At 39.2% G+C, this 20,016-nt stretch overlaps 1 protein-coding gene across 1 annotated transcript in view; it reads right to left on the reverse strand.

The window, feature by feature from the left end:
• LOC126203689 (fatty acid synthase-like) overlaps nt 1–20,016 on the reverse strand; it is a 469,334-nt gene that overhangs the window by 127,417 nt on the left and 321,901 nt on the right. The window contains exon 27 of the mRNA XM_049938059.1: nt 19,698–19,896. Coding sequence (XP_049794016.1) covers nt 19,698–19,896 — 199 coding nt within the window. The remainder of the gene's footprint in view (nt 1–19,697; nt 19,897–20,016) is intronic.

Below are 20,016 nucleotides of genomic sequence, written 5' to 3' on the forward strand. Positions count from 1 at the left end.
GAAGTAGTATCATTGGAGACACGAATGAAGAGCTTGTCTGTCCTTGAGTTGCAGCCACTCTCATCATGAGATCTTCAATGAACTGTTGTAACTGCATAGCCCTCACTCTTTTCACCATTCTGGTGTATTCAGAAAGATATGACTATTTTCTAATAGAGCAACACAAAAATGTAATGAGTAGGCACCCAAGTCACATGCCAAACTTAATAAATTCATTTATCTACTGCATAATATAAATAAAATCTATCAAAAGAAGCAAAACAAGTCATTGTTTTTAATATACAAAGTGAAATGAGTAAATCCATATTTCCTAGCCAAGAAAATTCACTGTTAGTTTTATTTGCAGATATAAGATTGGAGTACTTAATTGTGTCACTAAATTAAACTTCCAAAAATACATCTGTCACTGAATTAAAAAACAGTAGCAACACCATCTATTGGTTCTTTGGTGTTAAACATCAGAACTACTAAGCTGAACAGATGAGTCAGATAAAATTTTAAATTACGATATTTCTTTTTTTTCCTATGTTCTAATTTTGATCAAATAAAGCCTATATTTCGCTCCAAACTACACTCAAGTTACCTGTGAAAACACCATGAAAATACGTCTAGTAGTTTTGGAGATCAGCATGTTCAAACAGATGGCCAAAATGATTTTAAATAAGGCAGTATCTCATGATATATATTTTTTCCCATGATCCAATTTTGATGAATTAAGACTATGCATTGTCTGAAATTATGTTCAAGTAACCAGTGGAAACCCCATGAAAATTTGTCAAGTAGTTTTGGAGATTAGCATGATAACTATATATTTACAATATCTTTTTTTTCCCTTGTGATCCAATTTTGGTGAAATAAAGGCTATAATTGCCCCATGCTACTCTCGAATTACTCCCAAGAACTCCATGAAAATTCATCTAGTAGTTTGGCCGATTAATATGTTCAAACAGACAGACACGGTGGTTTTACAATTTTATTATTAGTATATATTATGGTTTATTATGTTATCATTTCATTGTTGTTTCACGTGCTAGTGAATACAACTGAATGGGTACCAATAGCAATGTTTTTTTATTCCTTTTTGCAATATCACAACATTTTACAACAGTTACAATAGCTGATAAGAAAAAATACTAAAAGTTTGCTTTCTCTTTTCCCAGTACATATTCAGTACACGAGAAATACTTCCCTGTGCTGCAAACTTTATATGTGATGTAAGAGATGCCTAACAGCTACCAGGTAGAATCATCTTCCCCATGAGTTGCCTTGTGATGGAATTACTGTATAATAAATGTATGTTTCAAATGTGTTTTTGTCTAAAAATTAACAATAAAAAAGAAAATAATATATAAAACTTGTATTGTTTTGTAAGACGAAAATCCCCATTTGCAGTTAACAATGATAATTATTTTATATGTCCAGGAGGAATATTAACTTCACTCCACTATATTTAATCCTCATCCCAGGGCTGTTTTTCCAAAGGTGTTGTGTTATGCTCAAGGCCATTCTGTGAGATGTTGGTGATTGGGGTTAGACACTGAATTATGAGAACCAATAAGAAGTGATTAAGTTCATATTTTTTATACTGGGAATTACTGGAACACTGGGAACAGTAGCACACACAGAGCCATTCAATTGATCATTCCCATGCTCCATACATGAATGGAACAGGAAGAAACCCTAATAACATGTACAATGGGTTGTACCCTCTGCCATGCACTTGATGGTGGTTTGCAGAGTATAGAAGTAGATATAGACAATTTTAGCTAGGAGTTCTGTGCAATCTGTACTGTCTTTATACATGGTCAATGAATTAACCTTTCATTAAAATAATTTTAGATGCATAAATATAAGATCATTTCATGTCCGTGATGAAAAAGAGTTAATAAATGCTTAAAACCTTATTTATTTCTCAAGTGTAAACTTGATTTAATATGCACTCATAATTAGTCATCTAAGAGTCATTTTATTCTTTTGTGTTGATTTTGTCATTGGTTTTCTTTTGGGAAGTTCAATTACTTCAAATTACAAATTTTGTAACACCAAGACTATTGTTCAAATGGACAAATTCTTCAGAAAAATGATAGATTCATTTCTATACCTTCTAAATGCCAACCTGGGACAAACAATTTATTACAGGCTTAGAGTTTCTCAATTTGTTAAAAGTTAAGCCATTTCAAGTACCAAGGCATTGCCCAACTCCTACCAAATCACCAAGGCTAAATATAACAGACAGAGAAACCTAAATATTATGTTTCTGTAAATAAATAATGAACTTCTTTATTATTTATTTATTTCATTTTTTCCTCATTATGATTTGAATCAGACACTTTTACAAATGCTGACCTCAGTAAACAGATGAATTCTGGTGTTAAATTAGTTCTACATTACTAGAATGGGTGCAGGTATTCATGGTGAGCATACAGAAAATTTGGAATTTTCATTGCACCACGACATTCTGATTCACAGCAACATGACAATTTTTGTTTCTGTAAGAAAGTCATGGGCACTCTGCTCTCAAATGTAGTGCATTTCAGTATCATTTAATGTGCCCTCGGCATTAACCAGAAAGCTACATTGAATTGTGCATGTGGTGACTAAAAGAATAAAAAAGGGAACAGTAACTATCAACTGGTTTAACATCTACACCTATATTAAAGACACACCCTACAAACCAATGTTAAGTATTTCCCATTGTACAAGTTATCAGGGCTTCTTTCTGTTCCATTCATTTATGGAGCATGGGAGGAACAAGTGTTTCAAGATCTCTGTGCATACTGCAATCAGTCTGACCTTGTCCTCATGATCCCTTCAGGAGTAATATATAGGGGATAGTAATATATTCATAGATTTAGCATTTAAGTTTGAGTATTCAAACTTTGTAAGTAGGCTTTCTCAGGGTAGTTAGAATCTATCGTCAAGTGCCTGCCAGTTCCATTTCTACAGCATCTCTGTGACACTCTCACATGAGTCAGACAAATATACGACAATTTGTTCTACCCTTCTCTGTATACATTCAACATGCCCTGTTCATCATCTTTGCTATGAGCCCCAACCACATGACATTGTTTTAGGATAGGTTTCAAAAGTGTAGACTGCATTATCTTAGTATTCTACCAATAATCAAAGTCTGCCTATGGGTGAAAGTTGATTCTATCTCTCTTAAAAAAAAATGATCAGAATCATACACCTAGTAAGATGACAGTGGTATGCAAAGACAATGTAACTGTGGATCAAATTCTGCAGTCTTCAGATTCATTAAAAATATTCCTACAAACAGAATAGGAATAAAATACATACATGTGAATACTATTCTGTCTCATGAATTTACATTTGAGAATTGAGCAGAACGGATCACACACTTGTGACACTTACACCTGTTGTTTCCAAAACACAGTGTAGAACAAGATAGTATCAGTCATCATGCCTTATAGTCAGGCATTGGATAAGCAGACAAAGATGTGAAACCACCCCTGAAGTTGCATCATTCCAGAAAATGTTGAACAGCATGAAGTTGCAGAACACTATAGAAACCACTTCATTACAGCAAACACCAAATTTACCAATTGCAAATACACTCTTCTTTGGGCTGGGTGGGAGTGAGGTGGTGGATTGGGGGGGGGGGGGGGGGCAGGTCAACAATTCACTCTGCATGATCTCTGAGTGGGCAATGTGAGGAGAAGAATGAACCAAGGTAACTTTTAAATGTTCAAATACAGACTGTTAGAAATGAAGATAGATATGAACACAGTGTGATCACAATAGTAAAATGGAAAGAGGAAATGATTTCTACTAAGGAATTTAAGAATAATTAGCACCTAGTTCACTAATGATGGAAATCATTATGAATATTATGAACAGGAAACTGAGTTATTATAAACAATACAGGGACACTTTTTTCAAAACTTTGACAAAAAATAGATGATGAAATTCAGGCAATTACAACATTTAGGTAAGAAGATGAAAAGCTGATGCCAATAGGATATGGAAAACTACGGTGGGGAGGGAAAAGACACAGCAACTGTAATGAAACAAACAGAAGAATGGATTTTGAAGACTTGTGTTGGGTTTCAATTAGTTATAGCACACACTCTTCACTAATCACTACCAATGAATGATTATCTACAAATGAGAATAGCATGTCATCGTTTGAAAAATATTCAGTAATTAAATATCCATCCATTCCAGTGCCCTGTATCCAATCAGGGCCAGTGCATGATTGGTGTAGTATTTCTCCATCTTTGAGGGGAATCATATTAGTATACAGGCTATTGTTGCAATTAGGTTACCACTCCCAAAGGCATTTTAAAACTACTGACAGCTCCTCTTCCCTGACCCCTCATCTCATCCAAGAGGAGATCCATGTGCCCCTTCTGTCTGTGTCAAGTGCTTTTGAATCATTTAACTGAGGTAGAACTTGGTAATCAGTTCATTATATACCTAAGTAGATATGCAAAAGCAACTAAAATCCACTTCCACACTAGTCGGCACCCCTGCCCACGTCATTAATCTGTGAGGCTGATTCAGACCAGTATCAGTACACCTTCCCATGTCCTGGAGCAGTCACTTTAGTGACTCAGTCTTAGTGACAAGAGGGCAACTGGTAACTTCACTCAGAACACTACCAATAGTTGCCACAATGTCATGAAATACATATTAGCTGAGTTGTTAATGGAGGAAGTGCATCACAAAGGCACAAAAGACATGTAAACTTTTGTAGTGTAAGATAAAAATGTGAAACAACTATGAATTAGTGAATTAATGATCAGATCAAACATTTCCAATCCAACCATAAAACAGTAAAACAAGGTGTACCTCAGGGCTCTGTATTGGGCCCTTTTCTTTTCCTGGTCTACATTAATTAAGTTATGCAGATGATACCTCACTTTTGTTCTTTTGCAAAAAAACTAATGGTAATGATATTGATAATATAAGTGGCATCAAAAAAGTAGACACTGACAAATGTAAAATTTTGGTGATATAACTAGATGAAAATCTTAGATGGGTAGACCATATCAATTTTGTATGCAATAAAATCAGCAGTTCACTGCACTTAATTAGCAAACTATCAAAATTAGTCTCTGAACATTATATTCCTTGTATCTGTTCAAATTAATAACATTCTTTGTGGACCATAAAAATAATGAAACTAAGTGCTCTGATGTGCATACCCATAATACAAGACAAAAAGATTGATTCTTCAGAAACAGAACTAAACTAAAGACAACAGATCATCGTCCTTGGATTAATGGTCAGATACGGTTTAACAAACTGCCAAGTGCTATAAGATGCCACAGAAGTAAAGTATTCAAAAGGGAATTAAAATCATTTCTTAACTCTCAAATGTTTATGCTCACTGAATGAATACTGATATTAAAATGTAGCTATACTTAAATGTAGGCCTAACTCTTCTATCTATACTATGTACTATTCTGAGGTGATCGTAATATATATTATTTTTGTAAAACATGCTGTAAATTCAAATTCCTATACTATGTAACAACTGCATGTTGCATTATGAACTACTGTACCATATATTGACAAGTGTATCACCCGTAAGTGGCTTCTTGTAGATGTGAATTGCAAATTCCTACTGTTTGTACAAAAATTGTATAAAAATACAGAGATATTTGCAAAAGGAAAGGGCAACACTTGACTTTCACTCCTACTGGAAATCAGAAAGGCACCTGGGAATCCTTGTCTCATATCATCTAATACAAGACAAAAAGATTGATTCTTCAGAAACAGAACTAAACTAAAGACAACAGTAATAACATGACCTCAAAACCATAGTTACTATGTCCTTGCATTCCATCAATACACACACGTCACAAGAAGTACCATAACTTGCACCATACTGGGGCTCTGATGCACTTTCAATTTTCGCAGCAACCCATAATGACGCATTCATTGGATTGGTGTTTTAGTTTTGGCTTGTACGATGTGGCCCATGTCTCATCCAGTGTTACGATATGGCATAAGAAAGCCTCTCCTTCGTGCTCATAGTGCTCCAAGTGCATCTGAGTGGCATTGTAATGCATCCATTTCTGCATTTCCGTCAAGTAATGCGGAACTCATCATGACGCAATTTTTCTCATGCCCAGGTGTTCCTTCAGGATGCGAAGCACAATCGTATGTGCTAATCCGGTTTCATGGGAGAGCTCACGAGTCGTATGGCACCGATCACTGTCCACTAAGGTGGCAGCAGCGTGCAATTCTTCTCCAGAGACGCTAGGATGACCTGCCCGATGCATGTCTGCCACAGTTTGCTGACCTTCGTTGAAGGCTTTTACCCAATGTGCCACCGTTCTGTACGGCAATGCTGATTCCTGCATGAATCTTGAAGACCCTGATGACACTGTCATGCTGTACAACCTCTGGCACATTCAGTCTTGATCCAACTCCATTGTTCCTGTTTCGAAAATGTAGTGACACCATTCCATTAGACCGCTTGCTCACTAGTGACTGGGTTCCCCTTGACTGTATGCACGCCAGTGACATGGGACGGGTGAGTCCATTTGCTCGGAGATAAGGTAGGTATGTCAACAACATGTGCTATCAGCGACAATAGTAGATTCTATTGCATAGTGTCTACACAGCAGTGTTGCCACTATTTAAGTTCCAACCTATGTATTATTGATAATTATTTCTTTCCTTCAGCATAGATCTTCTTTGCTTTTTTAAATTAATGTTGTAGCTGTATATTGACTTTGTGTTCTTTAATGTTCATACTCCCTTGTTCTCTTATAATATTGGCTGTTTATTCTCCTCATTCCATTTGAATTGTTTATACTGCATGTACATTTTATTTAGCTACTGCTCCCCTCCCAATCCAACTTAATTGAATAATTTCCAGTATTTAGTCAGTTATTGAACTTTTAATTACTTCTTGTACACGTCTTTTTGCATCTATTTCACCAGCCTTGGTTATTTTCTTCATTTACTGGAGCATCATCAACACTTTTAACTATCCCTTTTGTCACTAGAATCTATAATTGATCTCATCCTTTGTTTATTTTTAATTTCTTCGATTAGTATCCCATTCTCCTTAATCTTGTGGACTTTATTTAACTTTCTGTCAGAGCCAGGTATCTTCATTGACTAAACAAGGTAAACTACTGATACCCGTTCAAATAGCCATGCACATTAAGGATTTGATCTTAGGTACAGGAAGCTAATTGGAGGCTTCACTCTGGTTGCTACTGTCAGTAGCCGAAATGTTGTGAAGCCAATGCTTGGCAATGGGGAGACTCAATTGATGCACTTTGGTTTTTGCTTTCTGCTTGTAGCATAGTTGCGTCCATAGATTTGTTCTTAAGGGACTTGGATCTTCCACCGTGAGTGAAACTAAGCAATTTGAATGTCCAGAAACGCAAATACCTACAACAAAACTTGAGGCAACATGCCCCTAAGGGACATACAGGGAAGCTGAACATGGTGCACCTCTTCTAGGAAGCCAAATACTTACACATTGCAGGGTCATTTCTGCAGCAAAAATTTCAGTTATGAGAAGAACCTGAGACACCATCAACAAGGTCTCATGATGAGGATGTTGGTGGAAACATATCACTGAGCTGCTGCCTGTATAATGACAAAGAGCCTAAAAAAAAAAGTTTGTCAGAACATTTCGCACTGGCATGTGAAATATGGCTTAGGTATGAAGAACTGAATTTCATTTCCTTTGATGATTTTTAGTTTTGGAAGCATGGAAAAGAGGAGTCAACACATTCATTGTATGTCAAGAACAGTTGGTCTAAAGTTGCTGCTGACAGTTCCATAAGACATTATTATTTATGTCAATGTTCAAGCTATTTTACCTCTAAAGTTAAAGGTGCCAGGCATTTAAAGCTGCAAAGCACCAATAAAATCTCAGGAATGTGTCCAACAAGGATGAAAGTGCATCAAGCTTAAGGTGGGACATGTGAAATTTATCTCATCGCATGTTGAACATTAAAGTGGTATTAGTTACTTTGCATTTATCAGAAAGAGAGTATAGATGCACATATCACAAATAACATTCAGTAACAACTTTTTCTGGACAACATTCAGAGTCAGTCTATGATTCAAAACTGGAAGGAATACACCTGTTAATAAAACAAGATTTGTACAACATTGAACACAGTTATAATCTGTGCTCTACCTCCATCACACACCAGAATGATGAGACCAGTGCCACCTTAGAGGACAGTGATTGGTGCCATACGACTCGTGAGCTCTCCCATGAAACCGGATTAGCACATACGATTGTGCTTCGCATCCTGAAGGAACACCTGGGCATGAGAAAAATTGCATCATGATGAGTTCCGCATTACTTGACGGAAATGCAGAAATGGATGCATTACAATGCCACTCAGATGCACTTGGAGCACTATGAGCACGAAGGAGAGGCTTTCCTATGCCATATCATAACACTGGATGAGACATGGGCCACATCATACAAGCCAAAACTGAAACACCAATCCAATGAATGCGTCATTATGGGTTGCTGCGACAATTGAAAGTGCACAGAGCCCCAGTATGGTGAAAGTAATGGTGCTTCTTGTGTACGACTGTGATGGTGTTATCATAACGCATTATGTTCTTCCATGGCAGACCATCAATGCACAGTATTACTGTTCGTGTTTGGAGCACCACCTGCGACCAGCTTTGCAAAATAAATGGCAACACTTTCTGCAGAACCCACCCATCATTTTGCACGACAATACGTGGGCGCATGCAGCGCAAGCTCTGTTCTGTTAATGGGACTGGGAAATACTGTACCATCCACCATACTCCCCGGACTTAAGTCCTTGTAACTTTGATTTGATTCTGAAGATAAAGGAACCACTTTGTGGCATTCACTTCAGAACTGTTCCAGAGGTTTGACAGGCAGTGGACCGCTCCATTCACACCATCAGCCACCCACAGAACAGGCTCTGCCAATGGTATACTATGCCTTCCACATCACTACACAATACTGGTGACTACTTTGAAGGGCAGTAACAGGTGCAGACATGTAAATCTTTTGTATTGGTTGTGAATAAATAGTTGCCACTATTTAAGTTCCAACTCTCGTGTATACCTCAGTTTCCTAAAATTGATATAACATTTAATAACAAGGTTATTCAGTCTGGCATCAAGAATAAATAAAGCTGGAAACAACTCCAGATAATTCTAATAAAGCCTTTTTAGCATAAGCCTACTTACAAATCAAAACTAGATAAATGTGAGAAGTATCACAATGATGACTCTAGTAATATCCCTGTGTATCACTCATATAGGTATCATAAGGATAAAATAATAACAATTATTGAATGCACAAAGGCATTCAACAATCATTGTTCCCGTGCTCCATATGTGAAAGGAACAGGAAGAAATCCTAATAACTGAAGGGGTCAGAGAGATGTAGTCACAAGCCACACTTTTCTCAAAATTAAGATATTCATACTATCACATTCTTAATGATGCCCTCCTCATCTTTCATTGAAGAAGTTCCATCTTTCTCCAACAGGTGAAAGGTGATGACATAGTGTAGTTCTGTACTCTGCCACCTGGTATCTTTTACAGAAGAAACATAGTCACAAGCCACATCTGAAGGTGCTTTGCATATTCTAGGCGTATATGGCAGCAACAGTAGTGTAAATGAGGATTCTGATCCTTTTGACAGTGATGGTGATGAGTCTTGGTGTCTATCAAGCTCAGAAGATGTTTCGGTAAGTATACCAAAATATTTTTTACTGGTGATCAGAGTTCAGTGGCTTATGACTTTGTTTCTTGTAGCATTTTTCTCACTGTTGATTTTCATATTTTGTGTTAATGAGAAACCTTTATAGCCTAATTTTAATGACCACTGATTGTGGTAGTAATATAGTTTTCATGGCTACAAACTTGTAAGAATATTTTTATTATCAATGCCATTTCAGCGGCATACAATGATTTGTGTGGCTTGTGACTATATCTCACAGACACCCTGAGACTATTTTTCTATTCATATTACAGCTTGAAGTAAGTAGAACAAAAGAAGTATAACCCCAGAAACAAAGCTCTTCAAGAAAAAGAAAGCATAATATTGATCAGTGGAATAAAATTAAGGCCAAACATTGATGTAACGTGGGTCAGCAGTACGTGTCTTCTAAAACCAATTGTCACAAATTTACTTTACCTTGTTCTGCTTCGCATTTCTTTCTTTCGCAGCTATCCAAAAAGACTAAGAAGCAAATTACACCTACAGCTGTGCCATTTTCAGACAATGTCAAAATAAATGGCATGGAAGTCATGATTTGCAAGCAAGCTTTGCTCAGGGTTCCTGGCTTACAGAACCACACAAGAAGAGTGAGGAATTTGCAACAGCAAGTGAAGTTGGGTCACGCAGTTCCAAAATAAGTTGGAAGAGGTTTGTATATTATATTTTACTATAAGGTATCCATTCTAACCAAATAAAATAATGTTGAATGTGCTCTTTTCTTTCAGGCAAACAAGGCAATTATCCACATAAATTTCAAGATGAAGCTGTGCAAGGTGTCAGAGACCAAAACATAACAGTCACTATAGCAGGCAGCAGAATCCCAACAAAGTATAATTTGGATGTGATCTCACAATTTCATCCCTATTTTGGACAAATACTCTGAATACTGCAAGAAAAAAGGTGTTCCTACTGTATAACCAAGCAAATTCAGGGCAATTTTTGTGTCTTAATTTAACATAGGCTCCAAACTACCAAAAAGCGACACCTGTTGAACATCAGATGCCTTTTTAACAGCAACAAGTAACCCAGAATTGTGTGCCAAAAGAATTACACAAAGGAAAACATAACATGAGTTGCGGCTAAGAAAGGCTGATAGCGGGCAAAATATGATCGTGTCTTTAACTTCTCTAGCTAAAGAGAATGTGAAAGAGCATCTCATAATAGCAATGGACATGCAACAAACACTTCCACATCAAAACTAACAGTTGGCCCAGTATTCTACAAGAGAAAAAGATGGACGTATAACTATGGTATCCATGACTGTGGGTCAATTAAGGGATACATGTTTCTGTGGAGTGAGAAGGACAGAGGAAGGGGTTCATATGAAGTTGGGAGCTGTTTATTAAAATACTTGGAGATAACTAACACTCAAGCCAAAAATCTCCATATAATCACAGATAACTGTAAGGGCCAGGCAAAGAATTGGTCTCCCATTGCCATGGAAAGGACTCTCGTTGCCACCAGAAGATTTGAATCTGTGCAGCATTATTTCCCCGTGGTAGCTCATACTAGTCTTCCTTGTGATCATGATTTTGGTTGCACTGAGATTCATGCGAGAAACGGACGTCCAATAGTATACTTGAAACATGAATGGGCAGAAGTAGTCAAATCTGCTAGTCCAAAATATTTCATTGTGACGAAAATGCACAGACAAGACTTCAGAAGCCAATAAAATACAGAAAGCCACTACAAATTAATCAGAAAAAGATTGATGATGTACTGTCTCTTATGGCATACATACCTGCAGCATATCAAAGCTTTTTTCAGTCATGTGCTGGAAATAATGTGAACGATGATGATGTAGAAGAACTTCCTTGGTTTCACATTTACAGTGTAAAATAAAGTATTAGACTGGCTTATCTCTTATGTATGAGTGTATGTGAAACAGAAAAAATTGTTAAAAGTTACTAATGGTTATATAACTTACAAAATAAAATCTTAAGAACATATTTTGTGTTCTAAATTATTTTCAGGGAGACACAGTCACAAGCCTCTCCCCAGAGTCCATCTCTCTACTTAACCCTACCACTCCCCACACTCCCACCGACTCCCCACACGCCCACCTTCTACATGCTTCCTAAAGTCCATAAACCTAACCACCCAGGACACCCCATTGTGGCCAGTTACTGTGCCCCCACAGAGAGAATCTCTGCTCTCATAGACCAACACCTTCAACCTATTTCCCAGAACCTATCCTCCTATATAAAAGATACCAACCATTTCCTCTACTGACTCTTCACAGTTCCTGTCCCTTTACCGCACAGTGACCTGGTCATCACTATTGATGCCGCCTCCCTGTACACTAACATTCGTTATGCCCATGGCCTTACTGCTGTCAAACATTACCTTTGCAGATGCCCTACGGATTCCAAACCAACAACCTCCTACCTAGTCTCCATGACCTACTATATCCTCATCCACAATTACTTCTCCTTTGAAGGCATTATCTACAGACAAATCTGCAGTATGGCCATGGGCAAGTGCATGGCACCATCCTATCCTAACCTATTCATGGGCCATCTAGAGGAATCCTTCCTAAAAACCCAGAATCGTAAACCCCTCCCCTGGTTCAGATTCACTGATGACATCTTTGCTATCTGGATTGAAGGTGAGGACACCTTATTCACATTCCTCCAGAACGTCAACAACTTCTCCCCCATTTGCTTCAACCCAACAAGCCACCTTCCTAGATGTTAACCTTCACCTCAGAGATGGCTACATCAGTCCATATCGAACCTACTAACCACCAGCAATACCCCCACTTCGACAGCTACCACCCATTTCATACCAAGAAGTCCCTTCCATACAGCCTAGCCACCTGTGGTCATCGCATCTGCAGTGACGGGCAGTATCTCTCAAAATATACCGAGGGTCTCACTGAAGCCTTCATTGACCGTAATTATCCTCCCATCCTTGTACAAAAACAAATTTCCCGTGCCTTATCTTTCCAGTCTGCCAGCACCTCCCAAAGTCCCACAGTCTGGCCACAGAGGAGCATTCCCCTCATAACTCAGCACCATCTGGGACTGGAGCAACTGAATTACATTCTCTGCCAGGGTATCGATTACCTCTCGTCATGCCCTGAAATGAGAAATGTCCTGCCCACTATGCTTCCCACCCCTCCTACTGTGGTATTCCGCTGTCCACCGAACCTACACAATATACTCGTCCAGCCTTACACAACCCCCAATCCCATACCTCACGGCTCATACCCCTGTAATTGACCTAGATGCAAGACCTGTCCCATACATCCTCCTACCACCACGTACTCCAGTCCAGTCACTAACATCACGTATCCCATCAAAGGCAGGGCTACCTGTGAAACCAGTCATGTGATTTACAAGCTAAGCTGCAACCTCTGTGCTGCATTCCATGTAGGCATGACAATCAACAACCTGTCTGTCTGCATGAATGGCCAATGACAAACTGTGGCCAAGAAACAAGTGGACCACCCTGTTGCTGAACACATTGCCAAACATGATATCCCTCATCTTAATGACTGCTCCACAGCCTGTGCCATATGGATCCTTCCCACCAACACCAGCTTTTCTGAATTGCGCAGGTGGGAACTTTCCCTGCAAACATCCTATGTTCCCGTAGCCCTCCTGCCCTCAACCTTCATTAGTCACTGTCCTCACCCATCCAGCCCCCTCCCTGTTCCCATTCCAGCACTACACAGCTGTCATTTCACTGCCACACCCAGTCTTTTAAATTTCTTTTATTTCTCTCCTTTCCACTACTTACCCCCTCCCCCTTCTGCACCTTCTCTCCTACCCTCCATCTAAACTGCAACACTTGACTGTCCGCCACTCCCGCCATACTATCCGCCCCCCCTCCCCGCCCCAGCCTCCTCCTTACCCCCACCCAGTTGCCAGTCCCATCATGCCTGATGGTGCTGTTTGCAGTGTGGTCTCAGCTCTCTGAGACTGCAGATGTGTGTGCAAGTTGCATTTATGTGAGTATGTGTGTGTGTGTGTGTGTGTGTGTGTATGTGTGTCTACTGCTGACAAAGGCCTTAATGGCCAAATGCTTTAATTGTGTGAATGTTTTTATTGTGCCTCCTGACTCAGAATCTCCGCTGTGTCATGAGTGGCAACTTTCCTTTTCTGGTATTGTTGCATTCCATCCTGGATTTTCCATGGTTTGATTTTTGCCTGACGGCTCTTCTTCAATCCTAACTCTGTGGTGTTTTCCTTTGTAACTACATTCTTTTGCATCTGCTGTACTCAATGTCATTCCTTCTTTCTTTTCTTTCCTGTGTTTCTAGTTGTTGGCTTATGACCCACACTGCACGATCTACTTATGAGCCCCACTGTATCAACCGTCTCGGCGGCCCGCAACAGACGGCCTCAAGACCACGTTGATTGTTAGTGCAGCATCTTAGGTCCCACATTACTCCCGCCAATATAATGAAGCCTATACCTTCAAACTGATCACGCTCCCTGTGTCAATTCCCAGATTTTTGCGTGTTACTTCTTGCACTTTCCCGGTGCCAATGATCTTACATCTCTAACTACGAACCTCTCCCCACCCCCAACACTTTCTCCATTCTATGTCTGTTCGCACCTCTTCTAGTCACATCTGCCGTCTCCTTACACTTATCCGCCCTTAAACCTGCTATCCACAGTAATATACATACACTTATTATTGATTAGTTATTTTCTAATTTGACCCTTGTGACTTCTCGCAAATTTTAGTGAGTTTTTGACTTCCACTATCGTCGTCTTCCTCAGATTTCATCTCGTTTCCCCCCCCCCCTCCCCCCCTCTTGTGCATCCATTTTGTCCTTTTCATACTTTTCACACGTATTTGGGTGTATTTTTTATTTTTGCATAATGTTTCGGACGTAATACTACTTTCTTATGTAATTTTTCACATTTTTTGCACCACCATGGATTCATGCTCCTTCCATCTGCGTCAATACAGAAAAGTTTCCTTATTCCTAGCCAGATCCCAGTCCCACATACTGTTCCTGCGTTGTTGCTTGGCTCATGAAATCCCCCCCCAATGGCCTTACCATCACAAATTACCCATCTCTGGTTGCCACCCCTCCTTCCACAATGACCTCCACCTGTTCAGATTCTGCCAATTCTTAGCCCTCACCAACATAGTCCTGCAAAACCATATAAACCAAGCCCAATACTCCTTGCAGTACCTTCTCTCCATCAGCAGAATTCTCCTGCTATACAATCCCAAATTCCTGGAACCCCTTGCCCTGCAGGAACTTGAGCAACATGCACAATGCCACCTCAAAAAGCTCTGCATCCTACTCACTTCCTACTCCCACCTCGGAGTACCACTATCCACCACTTCTACAACCACCTCCAAACCTCCCCCATGCCTACTCATAGCTGACAAACCCTGTCTCACAGACCTACTACATTTACCCCACCCTTGAAAACTGCCTCCACCACCACACAGAACCCAGAACCTAAACAGATCCGCAACACAGTTATGAACCTTTCCTCCAGAAGCCTTAGTCCCACAGAAATATCAGTCCTTTCCAAAGGCCTCACCTTTTGCCCCACTCCCAAATTCAACCATGCAGGACTAGTTAAAGACCTTCTCTCCTTCTTCTGGTCCCTACAGTGGAAACACTTTTTCGCTACCAACCCGACCAATCAGACTCAACCAATGACCAATATTGAACCCTGCCTAACTCAGTTCACTCCTCTATCCAACCGTGATCCACCGCCACTGCCTCCAAACCACCCCATGCTAACTTCCCAGAATTTCTTAACCTCGAACCTTGCCTCAACATCATTTCCCAAATCCCTCAACATGCAAACTAACCTTACATCCGCAGAAAGAACCGCAGTCCACCATCTAAAAACTGATCCCAACCTTATGATCCTACCTACTGACAAAGGCTCCTCCACCACTGTTTTGAACCGCAAGGATTACGTGGCAGAAGGACTCCGTGAGCTGTCAGATACTTCCACCTACAAACCATGCCACAGTGATCCCATTCCAGTAATCCAGCAGGATCTCCAGTCACTACTCAAATACTTAGGCCCATCCCAGAACCTCTCCTCAGAGTCCATCTCTCTCCTTACCCCTACCACTCCCCACACTCACACCTTCTACATGCTTCCTAAAGTCCGTAAACCCAACCACCCAGGATGCCCCATTGTGGCCGGTTACTGGTGCTGCTGTTTGCAGTGTGGTCTCAGCTCTCTGAGACTGCAGATGTGTGTGCAAGTTGCATTTATGTGAGTATGTGTGTGTGCGTTTGTGTATGTGTGTCTACTGCTGACAAAGGCCTTAATGGCCAAAAGCTTTAATTGTGTGAATCTTTTTATTGTGCCTGTCGGCATTTCCACTGTGTGGTGAGTGGCAACTTTCCTTCTCTGGTATTGTTGCATTCCATCCTGGATATTCCATTGTTAGATATGTTTTAAGTTATTTTAGTGAAAGAATTCCAAATTTCTTAGGTTATGTTTCCCAGCAACTTGTTAAAGACATTTGTGCCACAGTACCAAACCAAACTACAAACAGAAAACATGATGATCACAAGGAAAATATTTTCGTACCTTCAATTATAGCTGTATAAATTGCAGTGTTTTTGAGACTGTGCCCAAGAATCATTATGGAGTAAATGTGCTATGAAGTCAATCTAAGAAATTGAAGGTATGTGATGAGGCCTTTGCAAGATTTCTGGTTATCTGTTTTAAGCAATATTCTGATGCAATGACTGGCCAGTACTTGCATTCACCAAGTAAGATTCCAGTGTAGCCAATAACACATTTAAGTGTGGAAACACTAATCATAGCTTCCAACACTATTAGTTCCTTCCTTAAGGAGGAAAGAAGGATAGGCTGAGGAATACTAGGAAGGAATACCAGGTCATTCAAAACCACACTTGGCTTGTGTTTTCCATACTGGGGAAGGATGTGACATTTATCAGCCAGAGCTGACCTAGACTTTGGGCTATGTTACAGCCTAGTCTGTCACCACAACAAAGGTTTCAGTGTGGGAAGGAGCGGGGGCTATATCACACTCTGGTCAAAAGTATACCTGGTGTCTCTCCTTTCCATTTCTTTATCAGCTACTAAATAACACTGAAAGCTGACTAACACTAGAGCCACATGTGGCATATGTATCTGCCAACATCTCTTTTCCTGACAAAGTATCACAACATCTAAAAGACGTGTTTTGGAGAGGTCTTTAATGCAGTGTACATTGGCTTTCTGAATTCATGATGTTTCATGTGTTTTCAGTTTGTTCAACCCACAGTGGTTATGTGTTTGCAAGATGACATGTGATGTTTTCATGTTATCACAGGTTTTGTGCTATGATTGGCTGACAGAAGCAAACTGAGCAGCTGCTGTGTTGATTTAACCATCTGAAAAGCTAATATACCATATTTGTTGGTTTTTGTATTTATACTTGTATTTGTTTTGCTAAAGGCTGAAAATGTGGAGTGTACAAACATGTTACCACCCATTTTTAAGTACTTAATTTAGTACATAAATAGGTAGCTACAGTAAAGGAGTTGCTTCTTATCACCTATTAATGCATGTTTTGTTACCTTAATTCATTTTTTATAAATGAAATCTCCCCTTCTGCACTTAAAAACAGTCTATGGACTTTTCACTTAAATCTGGTCAAATCACTAGCACTTTTCCAAGGAAATACATTGCAAGCACATGAAGTCTGTCCTTACGCAAAGTATTTTCTTTAAATGTTTTCACTCTTAACACAGAGAAGCAGTGTTTTACCTGTCTCTTCCTCGTCAGGAAGGTCACTATTATCGACAGTATTTTAACACTTCCAGGTAAAGCATTTGCTAAACCCGCCAAGGTAGCCAAGAGCGCTAACGCGCTGCTTCCTGGACTTGGGTAGGCGTGCCAGACCCGGATTGAATCTGCCCGTCAGATTAATGATGAGGGCTGGTGGGCCAGCCAGCCTGGATGTGGTTTTAGGTGGTTTTCCACATCCCGCTAGGTGAATACTGGGCTGGTCCCCACTTTTCGCCTCAGTTACACGCGTCGCAGACATTTGAATCATGTCCGCACCATTTTACGATTTACACTAGACGCAAATAGTTGGGGTACACTGATTCCATCCTGGGGAGTATGGGGTGGTAGTAGGAAGGGCATCCGGCCATCCCTAACACTAACATTGCCAAATCCGTTGTAATGACGCCAACCCTGCGATCGCTGTGGGACTATGGCATAAGCAAAAGAAATAAAGAAAAAAGAAAGAAAAGCATTTGCCAAGTTGTCTCATAAAGAAAGTTCAGTAAGTTCACAGCACCTAATATTTTCCTGAAGTCCTTTCATTTGTACAACACATTGAGTGTGTAATATACGTGTGAAGACCATAAGTTAAACAAATTAACAGCTACTCTCAGTTCTTTTGCTGGGAAAAGAATTTGATGTTTCAGACATGGTGACGGTTCAAGTAGCTGTGCAACTAATGAGTGATCATTAAAACTGAATCGTTCACTTATGTGGCCATGGACATCTTGTACACACACATTTCTTGATTCAGTGAAATGTCCTCATTTTGCAGTTGGTTCTTCCTGCTCCAGTGATGATCGATGTCAATTGAAGCATTAAAAGGACATTTTTTGTGCACTTATTTCCTCTGTTCATTTGTGAAACACTCTCTAGGTGATGGCAATTATGTCAGCATATCCCAGTGCATCCTAGCGAGAAATTTATAAATTTATTTCTATCACAGATAGAGTTGTCAATTCTAGAAACAGTAATCTATCTAAAACAGCTCTGGCATTTCAAGATGCAATCTTAAGACTAGGTACCACATGTTTGAAAATATGACTTGAATCAACAGTTCCAAAAAGATTGACTGTTATTGTTTAAATCTGTGGGAAATATTCAAAATGAGTCTTGATTATTTCAGTTCTGTTATATATTACTGATAAATGTATTTCAATATATATTTTGGACCACTTCCACCTCAGATCCTTTAACTACGAGCATCTACTCAGACTTCTGGATGAGAGGGACCAACCTTTTAAGAGGACAAGGCAGAGTAAAGATGAAGGAGGATGTATCAGAGAGAGTAGAAGGTCAATATTTGCTTTCTATTTTCCAACCACATTAACTTCCACACAAAGCAATCAAAGTAAATATAGTTATTCAACAAACACGAGCAATAAGAATATTGTTTAATTGTACCATAAGGTAAATATACTTGGGGAAAGCCAAGGAATTACCACAGTATCTCATAATTACTGCCGCACCTTTTTATTTAACAATATTCCAGACAATTTTGTTTAATTCTATTTCTTAGAAGTATTTTATGTTTTGTGTATGATGCATGTGTTTTGTTTCCAGACTTTTTAATGGTCTTTTTAGAGTGAATGGTCCCAAAAGAGACAATAGAGGAATGACCACAAATAAAAATACTACATATAAATATTCTGTCAACAGCAAAGCAGTAAAAAATTGTTGAAGAAGAAACATAGTATTTATAATGACCATGAAAACCACAAATAATTTATTGGTTACCATCAAACAATTATGGAAGAACATTTAGCTCAAACTAAGTAATGCACTTGTGGGATGCCAAAGTCACTGACAGAGCAGGGGGAGGTCAGGAAGGTGGTTTGATGTTGAATCATGTTCAAAAAATTCAGTACGCGACTCCTAAGAAAATATATAAAAGAACAAGGAGCAAAATGATGGGCAGATTTTTATTAACATCAAATCAAATGAGAAGTGACATTCAACTTGCTTGCAGGTGATATGTGTATGACATGTAAACAACCCTTATTTACATTACCTCTCAAATACATTTATAGTTTTCATAAAACAGCATTTTCACTCTTGTATAACTTTTGTTGTAAAGCTATAAGCAAAAGCAGTTAAAGAAATCAAATGTCAGCCAACAATGCAAAAAACATGCAGTCAATAGAAAACAGTTTTAATGCTAATAGAAATAACTGATTAATGTACTATATTATCATTTTTTACTAACATAAATCAAATGTGAGGATATTTACCTAGTCTGCTATCATTCGCCAAATCAAATTTTCCTATTTCAAGAAACTGTCCTCCCCTTGCCAGACATCGGACTGATGCCTGGAGTTTTTCCTCTGCAAGGGAGTTCAGAACAATATCAACTCCACGACCCTTAGTTTCCTTCATCACCATTTCCTCAAAAGATGTGTCTCGAGAGTTGCCAATATGAGATTCAGGCACCTGTGAACAAACATAATATATAAAATCTATGCACTTCTGCTCATTTCCAAAATTTTAGGAAACAACATTTTGCCTCTATGTGCATTTATCCTAGTTTTATAACTTTCACAAAGAATCAAA

The sequence above is a fragment of the Schistocerca nitens genome, chromosome 9 (assembly GCF_023898315.1).
Source record: "Schistocerca nitens isolate TAMUIC-IGC-003100 chromosome 9, iqSchNite1.1, whole genome shotgun sequence".
Taxonomy (NCBI): domain Eukaryota; kingdom Metazoa; phylum Arthropoda; class Insecta; order Orthoptera; family Acrididae; genus Schistocerca; species Schistocerca nitens.